Source organism: Mus musculus, chromosome 2 (genome assembly GCF_000001635.26).
Source record: "Mus musculus strain C57BL/6J chromosome 2, GRCm38.p6 C57BL/6J".
Lineage (NCBI taxonomy): Eukaryota > Metazoa > Chordata > Mammalia > Rodentia > Muridae > Mus > Mus musculus.
In genome coordinates, this window is record NC_000068.7 from 119,735,408 (window position 1) to 119,751,290 (window position 15,883).

Below are 15,883 nucleotides of genomic sequence, written 5' to 3' on the forward strand. Positions count from 1 at the left end.
GATTTGGTCCAAAGCTTGCATCTTGAGTGGCACCCTTAAAAAGTCCCCAAGAACTTCTCCTTTGCCCGACTCTACTTTAGGTTCAGCGTCCCCAGACTGAAAATGGCTGTCTTCAACCCTTAGGCAGCATCCTCATGATGGTAGTTCCCTGACCCAGTGTGAGTTCCAACGTGATTTAACTGAACGAGTACATATGCCTAATGTGCTGCCTGGCCTTAGCGAAACGGCTTTCTCATGACCCAGGCACAATTCTTTTGCCTACCATGTGTGGATTAGGAAACCAGGGACTGAGTCTCGCTCATTTCCTGCAATCCTGCCCTACACAGGTTGGCTCCCCACAATGCTGAGGCTGCGTCATACTTCTTTACTTCTGTTGGCTAAGCAGCAAAGAACTACAGTCATCCTCTAAGGAGATGTCAGAAGCCAGTGCAAGGCTGCCTGGTGTGGACCAACAAGCACATCAAACTTGATACCACTCACTGCTTGGCAGTTGGGTGCAGAGAGCCCTTTAAAGCAGAGAATGAGTTGACAATCAAGCCACTTACTTTTCAGTGTCCAGTTGCTGTGGGGCAGCCACTTGCACATCAAATGACAATGGAGAAGAGAAGGAAAGATGGTCAACTTTGTATCAGCTTCTCCCAGGAGAAGAGACTGTTCATTGAATGGCCCAAGAGCTCTAACAAGCCAGAAAGCCACAAACTCAGCTCAAGATGTTTTTTGCATGGTTACAAAGACTAGAGACTGACACTGGGTTTCCTTGGGCTGTTACTGGGAGCTACAAGGAGCAGCATTAGTAAAAGGTCCACTGTAGCTATAAGGCAGTTCTAGGCCTGCCTCACTGCCTGGTGGGTGAAACTTTGAATGCAGATTCTTGGCCTGAGGTAATACCCAGCTATTGGAGTACAGGCACAGCTAGAAACTCCAGCCTGCTCTGTAAGATGGCCAAGGACCAGGGGCAGCACTGTTACTCATCCCCTAGCACTACCACTTAATCCCAATGCCCATGTCTCTGTGACACAGTACCCCATCTCTTAATAGTGAGCTAGACATGGTAGCCCATGTCTTTAATCCCAACACAACCACAGCTGTAGCTAAAAAGGCAGTGTGTCTGGCATTCACAGGGCTATAGATGCAATCCCAACAAGCTTTAAGGAGGTGGAGGCTGGACAGATAAAAATTCAAGGTCGTTGGGACTAGAGAGTACTCCAGAGGTCCTGAGTTCAATTCCCAGCAACCACATGGTGGCTCACAACCATCTGCAATGGGATCCATACCCTCTTCTGGTGTGTTTGAAGACAGCTACAGTGTACTCACATAAAATAAATCTTAAAAAAAAAAAAAAAAAAAAAAGCAAGGTCGTTGTCTTCAGCTACATAGTCAGTCTGGTTTGGGGAATCTTCCGGAGGCCTCACTCCCCTTCCTTGTCATTACCTCTGGTCTTCCAATATATACCACCATCCATAAATTACCAGAGTATTTGGAACTCAAGCCAGAAAAATAGAATCTCAGCAAACTTCCGGTTCTTCCCATAACTACATCGAAGCCCCATCCAAAAGTGCGAGTTTCTCACCATCAACTTCCCCCTTTACCCTTATACCCTTCACCACCTAGCTGAATCCTCATAGGACCAGCCTCTACTGTGGGTGCCCTTTCAGTTTCCCCTAGCGCAGCACTTATTAAACTGGAGTTGGGACCGCAACTGCTTACCTGACCGCTGATGAAAGGAGGGGAAAGGATCAAGCAGACAGGCCCAGACTTTCTGATTCCAAATGCTTCGCATGCACAGCGGGAGGAACTGGGGGATGCTTTGCCAAGGGCGCCTGCAGCATCAAAAGCCCAGGCTTTCTGTTGGGTTCTAGAAGCGCGGCTGGGAAGGGTGGAGCTGGCGGGTTGGCACTAAGCGCAGGTGTGTCCTAAGGGATCTGATGGGCCCTGTGCCTTGGCAGCCCAAGTGGAAGCATGACTGGAGGGTGAGCAACAACTGGGATGGATCGGCTGTGGTGAGGAGCACCTGTGAGCGCTTGCACGCGTGAGAAGTGTCCCTCCCTCCCCCAAGCTGGAGGCACCCCTTATCTTAAGGGAGCCGAGGTCTTGACACTGAGCCAGTGTGGCCTAAACTCACCTGCAGTGGACCCTAGCCTCTGGGACCCTGGGCCAATGGCTGCTTTCCAAGGTTCCTGCTTCGGATGTTCTGTGTACTCGGGCCCCCTGAGTGGGTCATATCTGCCAGAACTGCATCTCCTACTCTTTCACTGGGAGATGCACGGACTTTCCTAGTGAGCACTTACTTTAAGCAGACTCAACATAGCATACATGGGTGGGGCTTGAGCAGCCCTGGTTTCACACTGAGTCCCTGACCAAAGGCCCTCTGGGAGGTCATCACCTCCAAATCACTGGCCCTACAGTCCCCTGTCCTCAAGAGACTCAGAGGAACACAGACTCCTTGAGAAACAGCAACCCTTGGCTCTGAAGTATGTCAGGAGAAGACTGCTGTAACAGCACATACACAGGGATGGTGACACAATTTGTTTTAGACAAGTATGACAGAATATGGGAGGTGGTATTCTCAGCTCTGCTATCATGGCTATTTCAGAACATTGTCACAAAGACTATGGGGCAAATTGGTATAGGGCAAATTGCTAGAGAAGAAACCCAGAGCTGAGAAGTGTCAGAGGTTGGAACTGTCAAGGAACACACCCTGTGTGTTTCCCCTTCCAGAAGGACTGCCCTTCACCACCCTACAATTGAAGATGGGTCCAGGTTCCCACCAGCCCTCTTTTTAGAATGTCCTGGGCAGAGCCAAACATCAGAGTGACCACTTGAGAATGTTCGAAATAGGTAAAGAAACCAAGAGACCAAGGTTCGCAGCGCTCCCCTGAGGACCCATTGCCAACAGTGAAGGAAGTCCTGTAGCATCCTATAGTCAATTTTCTGACAGCTCCTGTTCGGTTTTCTTCCATTAAAATGTGAGATAATAGTCACCTCAGGAACAGAGCCATTTGTTCTTATTTCCTTTGCAACTAGCACAATGGCTGGTTCTCTTGTTCATTGCAACTACTCAATAGATATTTGCTCAGTGAGTGAATCAAGATATTCCCACAAAACACTGGAGTCTTACTTTCAGCACATCGCTTAGAAGGACCAAGCTCCCTCGGGCATGTGTTACTAGAATGAAATTTTGTACTAGTCCCACCAGAGGAAAATGATATCCTAATCCCTCCCCTGTAACACTGAACTAGTTCCACTGAGGAGGACCTGGAGTCTCAGAGTAATGAGTCCCTCATTCAAGAGTGCATGCTGTCCTGCCCTCTCTCTCCCTCTGTCTGTCTTGCAGAACTTCAGAGGAGCTGGAGAGATGGCTCAGCAGTGAGAGTCCTCTAAGGAGGACATAGGTTTGATCATCAGCACCCACAAGGCAGCTCACAACTGTCTGGAACTCCAACCCCAGGGGAGCCGACACCCTCTTCTGACCTCTGTGAACACTGGGGATTCCCATGTGGTACACAGATAGGCAAGCAAGCTAAAGACCAATACACACAAAATAAAGGGTTTTGTTTTGTTTTGTTTTGTTTTTTAATTTAAAGAAGCTTTTAGAAACTGCACAGGACCAGATAGACGTGGGGGTAGTGAGCAGTAATTTTGCTTCAGCACCTGGAGTGGAGGCAGAGGATAGAGATAAATTGAGCACATGGGGGCGGCGGGGGGGGGGGGGACACGGACACGCACACATGCACACACACGTGCACACACATGCACACACGAACACAAATGTACAAGCACACACACTCACATGCACACATGCATGTGCACACATGCACTAATGCATACACACAGACACAGACACACATTCACATGCACAAACACACAAGCAGGTGCACACACACACACACACACACACACACACACACACACACACACACACACACACACACGCATGCACCCCTTACTTTGCTCTTTCTATTTCCAGGCCTCTCCTTCCCTATATTTTTGTCCCATGGCTGTTGACCTCCAGGAGAGACATAACCCTCACACATACTGAGTCCAGGTGGCTAAGCAACAGGGAAAGGACTCAGGCACCTTAGTATTTGAAGGTATAGGAGGACTAACCCATGAGATGCCTCAAGAAAACAGGTTGAAAGCTGGTTGTGGTGGCACATGATTGTGAGCCCAGCGCTCAGGAGGTTGAAAGTCAGCCAGGGCTGTCAAGATGGCTCAGTGGTTAAGAATGGTTAAGACTGCTCTTCCAGAGGTCCTGAGTTCAATCCCCAGCAACCACATGGTGGCTCACAACCATCTAAAATGAGATCAGATGGCCTCTCCTGGTGTGTCTGAAAACAGCTACTTTGTACTTACATAAAATAAATAAATAAATAAATCTTTAAAAGAAAAAAGAAAGTCAGCCTAGGCCACATATCTGGACTCTGTCTCAAAAACCAGATACTTTGTTTCCTATGACAGTTAGCTGGTCTGTGGCCAAAGCAGAATGACTCGGTGGCCTAGCTCAGAACAATCCCTCAAGGACCCCCCAAAACCTTGACATAGTCCTCTATGCCCCAGCTCTATGCCCCTTGTTCCCTTCCAGACCTTTTGTTTCTCAGCACACAGGAGGCCACCACCCCACACACTCCATAAACTGATTTCCTTCACATCCCTTCTACTCAAGCAACAAGAAGTGGAGGAAGCTGGGTATGTTAGCTTACATCTGAGGCCCTGGTATTGGGAGGCTGAGGCAGGAGGATTACTAGACTTGGAGGCTTACTATTTATTAGTTTATTATGACCTATCCAGGCCTTGCCTCAGTATGGAAGTTCCCTCTGTTTTCTGCCTGTCCTTATTCATCTAACAAAATCCACCTAGACAGCACATACTGTTGTTATTGTTGAGAAACGGTTTCATGTAGCCCAGGCTGGCCAGCTTATAACTATGGATGGATGGCTTGAATCCCTGATCCTTCTCCTTCTGCCTAATAGAAGGTAGCATAGACATTCTCTGTGGCCCACAGCAACATTCTTTGGTTCCTGCTAAACTTGGGTGAGGACGTGATACAAGAAAAATAATTGTTCTGGGATTTCTCTCAGCTGCTAGGCTAGACCTTCAGCCTACTAGTCCAGCATTGTCCACACACTGCCTGGCACACAGGTACCCAGTAACATGCTCCCTCCTCCCTCTTCCTATTTTCCTCTGTCAGGTCCCAGTCTACCCTCTGAGATTCCCTGCTACAAGCTGGCATAGCTCTGGGCTCAAACACTCAGACATGCACACCTCTGCCCCAGAAAACGTTTCCAGGAGTCCATGCTGTTTCTTCACTTCTCCAAGGAGGAAGCAAGTGTTCAGACTGTGGTTTCCTTTCTCTTTTGCTTTCATTCCTCCCACACACCTCCTCCTCCTCCTCCTTTTTTTTTTTTTTTTTTAATTCCAAAATCTATACAGAAGCTGAGTGGCAGCTGCAGGCACTGTGATGACCTGGGCTGTCAAAGCCTCCCCATTACTCTGGCATGCAGTTGGAGATCCCATGGCTACAAGCAGCCACCGCCCCTGGAAACACCCCCCCCCAACTTCTCCCTTTATCAGTCAGTCATCTAGAGATCTTCTCTCTTTGCGAAAGGTTCTCCTCCTCCCTCTTAACTTCTGGCTGAAGAGAGAAAAGGCAAGTCTCATACTTAACCCTGGGCTTGCCCCAGCAATCCCAGGGTTGTTGTTCTAGGTGTTCCATGACAGGACCCTCAATTCTTTTAGGGGAAGGCAGACAAGTCTGGCTTCTGCTCACAGTAGCCTTGAAGTTCAGCTGAGCACCTGCAAGCAGAGGCCAGAGACCCATTCAGAGATGACAAGAAGGATTTCCAGTGTCTGAACTTCTACATCGGTGTTCTCTTTTCAGTATGCAGCCATAACTCTAGGCCGTGTGAAGTTTTTCTTCTGTTTACAGATAGGGAGATGGATAGAAGGAGTGAGCCAAGATAGGGTGGCCCGAGACACTGGCTGTCTATTACAACACTAAAAAACACTCGCATTTTTGGAGCACCAAGACTTTTTCGTTCCTTTCATGCTGGGCATGGAATCCAGTTCTAGTCGCGTACTACGCAAGTGCTCTACCGCTGAGCTACGCACTCAACACCCATCTCTAAAATTTTACTCTCAGAGCAACCCTGCAGCTCCGCGACGAAGGAGATTCAGCAGTTCAGAGAGGCGAAAGGACTCCTTTTGAAACCACAAAGCTCCAAAGGGGCAGGAGGGGGAGGAGGAGAAGAAACAGCTAGTGGGGGGCTGGAGAGGGGCGGTGGAAATGCAGGCCACCACCGGCTGTGATACTTGGAGAGAGTCAGACTCCGCCTCTTGACCTTGTTCTCTGCCCGCTGGGAAGTGGAGAGCTTCGAGGGGTGGGGGTGGGGAGCAGTCTCAGCTCGACCCTGGCCACAGACTCTAGTTGGGCACACTCCTTGAGGTGTGGCTTCCTTGGGTGGCTGACGGCCTTGAACTCCGAATTAAGGGGCCCAGGCCAGAGAAAAGCCCCAGAGACTCAAAAGACTTTGACCAGGAAGGTTGGAACACGGAAAGGAGCCCGAGGAAGCGAGTGAAAGAATGGGCACAGCTTCTTCCTGTGCAGATTAAGACCTCTGGTTCCCATTGAAGGAATCCCTCAAAAGCCGCGGGAGGGCACTGGGCTCAGGTGCGGGGCAGGTCCCTTCTGCCACCTTGAGGGCAGGTCTAGAGATAAGGCGGGGGCCGGACCTGGGACTTCCACGTTACACTCGGGACACTGCAAGCCTCCTGCAGCAGCGAGGGCCCCCGGAGGCCCGCGCTTTCTCAGAAAGTGAAAGGAGTGGGCGGGGGGCGCGGCCGGGGCGGGGCGCGGCCGGGCGGGCGTTGCCGAGGCTCCGCCCCGGGGCAGTCCCAAGCCCGGGGCGCTGAGCGTCTACAGTCCCCGCCGCGCCGCGGGCTGGTGGGCTCGGCTGCGGCTCCGGTGCCGGGAGATGACCCTGCCCGGGCGCCCGACGGGCATGGCGCGGCCACGGGGCGCGGGGCCCTGCAGCCCCGGGCTGGAGAGGGCTCCGCGCCGGAGCGTCGGGGAGCTGCGCCTGCTCTTCGAAGCGCGCTGCGCCGCAGTCGCCGCTGCAGCAGCCGCAGGGGAGCCCCGGGCCCGCGGGGCCAAGCGGCGTGGGGGACAAGTGCCCAACGGGCTCCCGCGTGCTGCCCCTGCCCCGGTGATCCCTCAGCTCACTGTGACAAGCGAGGAGGATGTGACCCCGGCCAGCCCAGGGCCGCCAGACCAGGAGGGGAACTGGCTCCCAGCTGCGGGGTCGCACCTGCAGCAGCCACGCCGCCTCTCCACCTCGTCCCTCTCCTCCACCGGCTCCTCGTCGCTGCTCGAGGACTCGGAGGACGATCTGCTGAGCGACAGTGAGAGCAGGAGCCGCGGCAACGTGCAGCTGGAAACCAGCGAGGACGTGGGGCAGGTACGGGCCGCGGGGGCGGGGCCAGCGGGGGCTGCGCGCCGGGGACTCCGCTCTCTGCTCTGCTCTGACCGGCTTGCGTTCCCCGCCGAGAGCCCAAGCGGGGGACAGGGGGCATGGGGGCGGAGAGGGAGCCCAGGACGACCTCTCGCCTTGGTTCTTTTTCGGGGGCTAGGCAGGCGATGGTAACTGAGTGCCTGGGCGTCTAAAGGAGGTTGAGGAGTACGCGACCCACGGAGCGGGAGCCGGCGGGTCGGCTGGCGTACCTGGGTAACTGTCAGGTAGGGCTGGAGAGATCAGAGCGGGGTAGCCTTGCCCCGGGAGCCCTGAGAGAAAAAGGGGCGCGTGAGCTTTTCCCTCTCCTCCCCCTCTCGGTGCCGCGGCCCCACCCCCGCCGTTGCCACGGTTTCCCTCTCTTGAGTGGGAGTGGAGCGGAGCTCCTGGCTCTGCTCCGGAGCCGCTGCCGTCTGCTCCCCGCGCGCGCACGAGGCGTGGATGCGGGAAGGGAGGGGCGCAGGGCTAGAACCGAGCGGAACCAAGATCCACCTGCTGCGTCCCCCCTCCTCGCCCTGGCCTACTGCTCCTAAGTGTCCTGGGAAAGGTAAACTGAGGCTGACAAGAGCTTGCTAGTCTCTGTATGGCAATGTGAATGTTCCCGGGCCAATTTAACCGGCAGCTATCACCAGCCAGTGTGAGGTGAAGTCATTATTCGTGGTATGGCCCTCCTTGACTGGAGGTTGAACTCAGGGCCTCAAACACAGTAGGCAAGCACAACCACCACTGAGCTACATCCTAGCCCTCTTTTCTTGACACTAAATTGCCAAGTTACAGTGAAACACAGTCTATAGCCTATTCGGGCCTTGAACCTGCGATCCTCTTGTGTCAGTAATCTCCCTTGTTTTAACCATGGCCAGATAACTAAACTAACTGCCTGTGGACTGTGCAGCGTTGCTCTAGATGCATTTTACGCAAGCGTTCCTCGAGTGGAAAGAGAGAGAGAAAAAAACCGGGAACGCCCCGCTCTGCCCTGAAGGCCGCGTCCTGGCGACTTCGAGAGTAAGACGCGCGCCCAGGTTGCCTAGACACCTTGAGAAGAGCGCCGAGGTGTGGCCTGGGCCTTCTGGAACCTGGCATCCCTGCACACTAGGATTGGACCGAGGGAGGCAGTGTAACGACTCGAAGTGGCACTGTGACTCAGAGACTTGCAATACAAAAGAGAAAAGAGGGTGGGGGACTCACAGCAAGGATGTCGTCCCCCCACTTCCCGTCATCAGGTGTAGGTGCGGGGGCTCAGTCACGAGTCCTCTGTGCCTTTCGTCCTGACACCGTACGATCCGGTACGGTGGTCGTTCTTGGGGCGACTCTAGACTAGGTACTGAGGCGAATGTCGCCGAGGCCGAGGCTTCCCCAATACTGTGACTTGTGAGCAGTGGGAGGACCTCTGAAGAACCTGTACCGTAGATCTGCCACTCCCCTGCTCTAATCTCTGACACGGAGAGGCGGGCCCCTGTGAAGGGCGCGACCGGTGAGAGCTGGGAGGACCCGGGCTAGGGCGCAGGCACACCCGCTTCCCTGTTCCGCCCGCCAGGACCCCCTAATTGCTCAGGGAGAGGCTGTGTGGAGGAGGACTTGCAGTCTAAATCTGGGTCCAGTGTAGGTAGCTCCGGCAGGGGTCAGGACATCCAAGAGAAGCCCAAGCTAGCTGTTCCCTGCAAATCATCTTCCTTTCCCACCCTGGGTCTCCTCCGGGAGGCTGCAGGAGCGGTCCAGATGGCCTCTCAGGGACCTTTCAAACTCCCAGGTTGTCTCCCAGGCTTCCCAACCCCCCCGCCCGCCGGGGCCTCCCCGAAGGCAAACAGCTCCGGAGCTGCAGATAAGCCTGGAGCTGTTGACAGAGGCTGCCTGCGTCTGCGTGGAAGGGCCGGGAGCGGACTTTGCCTCACAGCAGGCCCCACAGCACACACGCTCAGCCGGCCTTTGAGGGCTTCCCCGGTCAGGAAGCAGAGCGGGTCCCACTGACCGTAAGGATGCACCTGGGGAAAGACGGTTCCTGCATTGTAGGGCTGCCGCCTAGCCAGCCAGCATCTCACACCCGACTCGAGGCCCTAGAAGGCTCTGCCTGTCTTAGCCAGGCTCCACGACCTTTCCTTTACTTCCTAGGCGCTTGTACAGCCTGCTCAGAGCAGGACATGAAGAGCTGGCTGGGCTCCCTCCAGCGGCCTTTTCTCTGATAGAAGGAAAATTCAAGAACAAGAAAAACTGAGCAACCAAGGGAGAAGCAGGAGGCCTACTCCAGGGGCAAGTGGTGTGACTCTAAGGCCTTGGCTGTCTCCTCAGACATTTGTGGGAGTGACCCTAGCAGAAGAGAGGGTGTTTTGATGCTTATTCATCTGGTTTTATTCTCTCAATAACTCAGGCTAGGTAAGGAGACCTGGATGCTGTCCCCTCCTGGACTCAGAACCCCCACACATCATTTTTCACTAATTATAGAGCAGAATTTAGGTTAACAGACTTCCTTTTTAAAAAGCAAATGCCCATGGGAAGGTGAAGTCGTGGGTCACTTATACCTTAGTGCAAATCATTTAGTAAATTTAAATTGGTTGCTCTCCCCACCATCACCACAGGGAGTGCTAGTTTGACAGGACAATTGGAACATGGGGAGGGTGTTGGGCTGGCAGAAATGTCAACCAGGATTGGTGACTCTATAGAGCAGTGATTCTCAACCTTCCTAATGCTGCAGCCCTTTAATGAAGTTCCTCATGTGTGGTGGCCACCAACCATAATATTTTTATTGCTACTTCATAACTGTAAGTTTGCTACTATTATGAATCATAATGTAAATATCAGTGTTTTCTGATGGTCAGATGACCCCTGTGAAAGAACTGTTTGTCCCTCACATGGGGTCGCGACCCACAGATTGAGAACCTCTGTTATAGAGGCCGAGAACACGATGGAAACTAAAGACAGCAAAGGATGTAGTCTGGTAGGGAATGGGCTGTCCGGGCTGATGTAAGGAGCAGATGTTCACAAGGCTTCCGAACAGAGCTTAGACAAGGAAGAGGTCTAAGGCTAGGACACAGCAAGTCCCTACTTATGGAGACACTCATCTGGAAGGAAAAGAAATTATCAGAGGGGCCTCGTTTGTCATCAGAGCATCGTGGACACTGGTTTCTTGACCTTTGCACCAACTGTCAAGGCAGCCTGTGGTTGGTGGAAGCAGTCTCTCCTTGAGGCAGGGGTGGATCATATCTTCCCTGATGTTGTTTATGAGCCAAAATCTTCACCCACCCCCCCACCAATCCAAAGTGACTATCTAGCAGTCTTTTGGGATTTATTTGGTTGTGAGTATGTTTTGTTCCTTGCAGAAAGAGCCACTCTTCGGAGCGAAGCTGGCAGTGAGTTGGCTTCCATGGGGCTTACATCAACTGGATCCATGTTTGGCCATATCTGTTATTGGCAAGGAACGCTACACGTTGTTATAAGAAATTTCAGGAGCTGTCAGGAATGCTCTGCTGAGATAGTGGGCAGGAAAGCGACTCACAAAACCAAGCCGGGCAGTGGTGGTGCATGCCTTTAATTCCAGCACTTGAGAGGCAGAGGCAGGCAAATTTCTGAGTTCCAGGCCAACCTGGTCTACAGGACAGTCAGGGCTATACAAAGAAACCCTGCCTCAGGGAAAAAAAAAAAAAAGACTCACAAAACCAAGGAGAGTGCGGAATGGCTCTATTTCATGTCAGCTCAGGGACAAGTTGATACTGTTATCATATATTAACTGGTCAAACCATCATATATTTAAAGACCTATCTCAATGTTTCACAGCCTGGCCTCAAATTTCTGGGTTCACATAATCTTCCTTTTTCAGCCTCCCACGTAGCTAGGACACAGCCATGTGCTACCAAGTCCAATGAATCGGCTCCTGTGAGGCCTCAGTTGAGCCTTCAGTCCTTTCACTGAAATCACAAAACCCCAGCTTGGTGTGGTAGCATAAGCCTTTAATCCCAGCACTCGGGAGGCAGAGGCTAGTAGATCTCTGAATCTCTGAGTTCAAGGGCAGCCTGGTCTACAGATTTAATTCCAGGACAGCCAGGCGCGCGCACACACACACACACACACACACACACACACACACAACTCTATCTTAGAAAGAAATTACAAAACCCCCAAAGGAATGGTGGTGAAGTTTCCTTACACAGCCCAAGCTGGTCCTCCCGCTGGGATGACTGCAGAACTAAATGTACCCTGGTTAAGTTCATTCTTGCCCCACCCTCCCTCAAAATTTTGTTAGGCTTTTCAAACCACTCAAGCCTTTCACCATTAAAGGAAATAAGAGAAGGCCCCTAAGCCCACCTCAGAGATTAAAACCTTCATAATACCCTCTAGCTATAAATGTTCCACCTTGTGAAAGCTGTCATGTGGTATCCCATTTGACCCCTAGGACCAAAATATAAAAACTGCTAGATGATTGGATCACGGTGAGGAGGTTGGGCTGATCAAGAGCATAAGTGGGAGTCTAGAAACAGGGCATGAGGATGCTAGCTTCTGCAAGCCTTGATCATAGTCATGCTGTGTGTGGGCATCGAGATCATCAGGAATCTCAAGTGAGAGAAGAGGTCTAGGATGCTCCTGCTAAACACACATGCTACATACATCACCTCCCTGGAATTTTACTTGAGGATTTGGAAGGAAGGGAGTTTTATAATAAAGCCTGGATTTATTATGCAGCAAAATGCAAACCTTGTATGTATTTAAAGATTTATAAAAGGAGTTTTGAAAGATGTCATGTTTCTAGTGGGCTGCTTCTGGCTACACCCCCAGATCCCTGGGGATTGGACATGTGATCACGCCCTAGTGTGCCATGTTGGGAAAGTGAGAGCAATGATGACCGTGGGAAGATGAGAAGGGATGCAGAAGGCAGTAGCCAGTGGGGCGCCTCGTGCTAGGGCAGCTGCTACGCCTCCCTGAGGAAATGGTACTTGCTTGGATCACTGAGCTAGGAGGTAAAGGAAGCCAGGACTTAAAGCAACCGCTCACTCCCTACCCAGTGCCTTGTCATCAACTCCACCTCTTCCATAGGCAAGGCTTTCCGCTCAATTGAATTCTGCTACTTAAGTGACCTCATTTCTTCCCTTTGGTGAGGAGGCTAGTTCCTGGGTTCTAGGAAGACAAGCATCAATGGGACAAGGCTGCAAACAAGATATATACATGAGCCAGCCCCCGAATGTCAAAGCAAACACAGGGCTGCTGAGTTTGGGGTAGAAGGTGGAAATGCCAGGATTGAGTGGAAGGCAGAGTAATGGCAATGAGGCAAGAGATGACACCCCAAAGACCCCCACTTACCTGCAGTTTCCTCTAAGACCATAGGCCTTCTACGTTATATTTCCTCATCAGACCATAGGGTTCTTGATCCAGATCGCAGCCAAGGATGCCTTGGGCTTTTGGCTTTGTTGTCTAGTGTGTGAGATCCAAGCAGCTAGAGGATCCCAGGGAGCCTCAGGCCATTCTTTTTACAAGCCCTGGCAGACTGGCCTCCCCTCTCTGGTCTGAAGACTTGATTGTTGTTGTTGTGCCCTGCTAAGGGAGAGAACCAGATCCCAAGTGAGTATGTTTGGCCCAGTTCTCTCCAGGAGTTGGATGGGGAGATTCAAATTCAATTCATTCATTACAATAGTGCTAAAAAAAAAAAATTGCTGGTGTGGTGGCACCTTTAATCCCAGCACTCAGGAGGCAGAGGCAGGCGGATTTCTGAGTTCGAAGCCAGCCTGGTCTACAAAGTGAGTTCTAGGACAGCCAGGGATATACAGAGAAACCCTGTCTCAAAAACAAAAAAAAACAAAAAAACAAAAAAAAAAAAACAAAAACAAAAAAAAACCCCAAAAAACAACAACAACAAAAAACAATAGTGCTGAAAGTGTAATTGTTTCCCCATTTCACAGATCTGCAGATTTTTAGTTCCTTCCCTGGCTTACTCAAGATGTCCCCGTGATAGATCTCATAATCAGCATCAAGTAATTTTTGATAGTCACTGAGTTCAAAACCCTTGCCAGAGCCCACTTAATGGTAGAGCTAGATTTAACCCTGAGCCTCCTGGTGCTAAATCTCTGGATCCTTTCAGCCTGTTTGAGTAGCTAGAACGACCTTTTCTCCGCCTGTCTCAGCACCTGCAACACTGGCTTGCAATACATTTTCTTTGGGTAGGCCACTGAGTGAGTGGGTAGCAACTGCTTGGATGAAAGACCTTAACTGCTTCTAGTGGGATGAAACCAAGCTGAAATCCTGCTCTAGAGGGACATTACTGAGACCTGACTTGCAGACCTGGACCTGTTGCTTTCAGAAAAGCCACTGGCAGAAGATCCGTACCATGGTCAATCTGCCTGTCATGAGTCCTTTCAGAAAGCGCTACTCCTGGGTGCAGTTAGCAGGGCACACAGGTGAGCATCATTGCAGGTGGGTGAGGTTGCTGCCACAGGAAGGCGTGGGCAGTTCTAACTGGTGCCCTTGTGCAGGGAGTTTCAAAGCTGCCGGCACCAGTGGCCTGATCCTGAAACGCAGCTCGGAGCCTGAACACTACTGCCTGGTGCGGCTGATGGCTGACGTGCTGCGTGGGTGTGTGCCGGCCTTCCATGGCATAGTCGAGCGGGATGGTGAAAGCTACTTGCAGTTACAGGACCTGCTCGATGGCTTCGATGGGCCTTGTGTGCTTGACTGCAAGATGGGTGTCAGGTTTGTGTCCCCTCTCTTTGTCAGGCAGAATCAGTCCGGAACCAAGGACTGGGATAAAAGCTCACATGCCCTGGCCCCTACTTGCACTTCACAGAACTTACCTGGAAGAGGAGCTGACCAAAGCCCGAGAACGACCCAAGCTGCGGAAGGACATGTATAAGAAGATGCTGGCAGTGGACCCTGAGGCACCTACTGAGGAGGAGCATGCGCAGCGCGCCGTCACCAAACCACGCTACATGCAATGGCGCGAAGGCATCAGCTCCAGCACTACACTCGGCTTTCGCATTGAGGGCATCAAGGTGGGTCAGGCTCCCCTCACTTTGCATGGCCTTTCTTCTATCCCACCTTCAGTGCTCCTGACCTCCTGCCTCAACCATCACCAAAAGACACCCTCCGGTAGCCATCTCTTGATCCCCAGAGGTTAAGGCCCCGGGGAGGTACCACTGCCCTTTGCACGATCCTCTCTCCCCCCAGATGGGTCCTGGGCTCTGACAGTCCTTGCCCACCTCCTTCAGAAAGCCGATGGATCTTGCAGTACTGATTTCAAAACTACACGAAGCCGAGAGCAAGTGACCCGTGTCTTTGAGGAGTTCATGCAAGGAGATGCAGAAGTGCTGGTGAGAGGAGGTTCCCAAGCCCTGGGGTCTGGGCACCTTGTTTACAAGGGCGCCTCTTGCCTATGTCCTCCTCGCCTGTGCTACCCCCAGTGGTAGCACTTCCCTTGTGGTACTGTAATTGTTTTTCTTTCTCTCCTTCGTGAGCCACTTCCTACCCCCTATGTGAGTGACTTCCCCACTACAGTGTTTGCTAGGCAAGTTGAAATAAATGCATGGTGCTTCTAAGAGTCAGTAACGCCGCCCTTGGTGTGAAATTAATCTGTCCACTCTGACTCTTCCAGAGGAGGTATCTGAACCGCCTACAGCAGATCCGGGATACCCTGGAGATCTCTGATTTCTTTAGACGGCACGAGGTAAGTAAGAGGTGGGGGGGCTCAGGGTGTGAGTTTGGGCTTTATGAGACTCAGAATGGGAAAGGGGGGTGTTTTGGGGGAAAGCAGGTGGCCTGACTGCCGTGGGGATCGGCAGGTGATTGGCAGCTCACTCCTCTTCGTGCATGACCATTGCCATCGTGCTGGTGTGTGGCTCATCGATTTTGGCAAGACCACGCCTCTCCCCGATGGCCAGATCCTGGATCATCGGAGGCCCTGGGAGGAGGGCAACCGTGAGGACGGCTATTTGCTGGGGCTGGACAATCTCATTGGCATCTTGGCCAGCCTGGCTGAGAGATGAGGCTGAGCCCTTTTCCCTCAACGTGGGCCGGCTGGTCAGACAGATGTGCACCTGTGGCTGCATCCCCACCATGCATGCCGGCAAGAGACTGGAACCCCGCTGGGCGGGCAGTTCACATGGTCCTGCAGGACCGGGTGCCATCCACTAAGGGGGTGTAGTACATCAGGAGTTGCCTACCACACAAGCCTGTTTCCCAGAGCTGAATGACACTAATTTATAGGGAGGGGGAGAAACAATGGGCTTCTCCCCCAGCCCAGCTCTTCTCAAGTGGCTTTGCACCTCTCCAGAGGGTCCCGATCCATAATTGTACTTCACAGGTATATAGACTTCCTGGTCTAACTCCTGCACTACAGTGGACACCCTTCCTAATAAAACTCAAAGATTCAGCTTCTGTGACTCCAGCCTCCTCCCCTTCACTTCCAA

The 15,883-nt window shown here is 52.2% G+C and overlaps 1 protein-coding gene and 1 non-coding gene across 2 annotated transcripts; one reads left to right on the forward strand and one right to left on the reverse strand.

The window, feature by feature from the left end:
• Nucleotides 1-5,420: 5,420 nt before the first annotated feature.
• On the reverse strand, nucleotides 5,421-5,549 carry Gm25857. Its single transcript, XR_003954189.1, has one exon. It is a non-coding gene; the product is annotated as a small nucleolar RNA SNORA44 (small nucleolar RNA).
• Nucleotides 5,550-6,929: 1,380 nt separating this feature from the next.
• Itpka (inositol 1,4,5-trisphosphate 3-kinase A) lies at nucleotides 6,930-15,846 on the forward strand. Its single transcript, NM_146125.2, has 7 exons — nucleotides 6,930-7,454; nucleotides 13,783-13,879; nucleotides 13,955-14,171; nucleotides 14,266-14,470; nucleotides 14,687-14,788; nucleotides 15,070-15,141; nucleotides 15,257-15,846. Exons 1-7 carry the CDS (start codon nucleotides 6,972-6,974, stop codon nucleotides 15,458-15,460), a joined length of 1,380 nt encoding a protein of 459 aa, NP_666237.1. The 5' UTR covers nucleotides 6,930-6,971; the 3' UTR covers nucleotides 15,461-15,846.
• The last annotated feature ends 37 nt before the right edge of the window (nucleotides 15,847-15,883 follow it).

Excerpts from the sequence above, each read along its gene's own strand:
- Itpka (NM_146125.2), top strand. The coding sequence starts at position 6,972 with ATGACCCTGCCCGGGCGCCCGACGGGCATGGCGCGGCCACGGGGCGCG. Across the intron at positions 13,880-13,954 it reads GCAGTTAGCAGGGCACACAG|GGAGTTTCAAAGCTGCCGGC; the intron begins GTGAGCATCATT and ends GCCCTTGTGCAG. Across the intron at positions 14,789-15,069 it reads AAGGAGATGCAGAAGTGCTG|AGGAGGTATCTGAACCGCCT; the intron begins GTGAGAGGAGGT and ends TGACTCTTCCAG.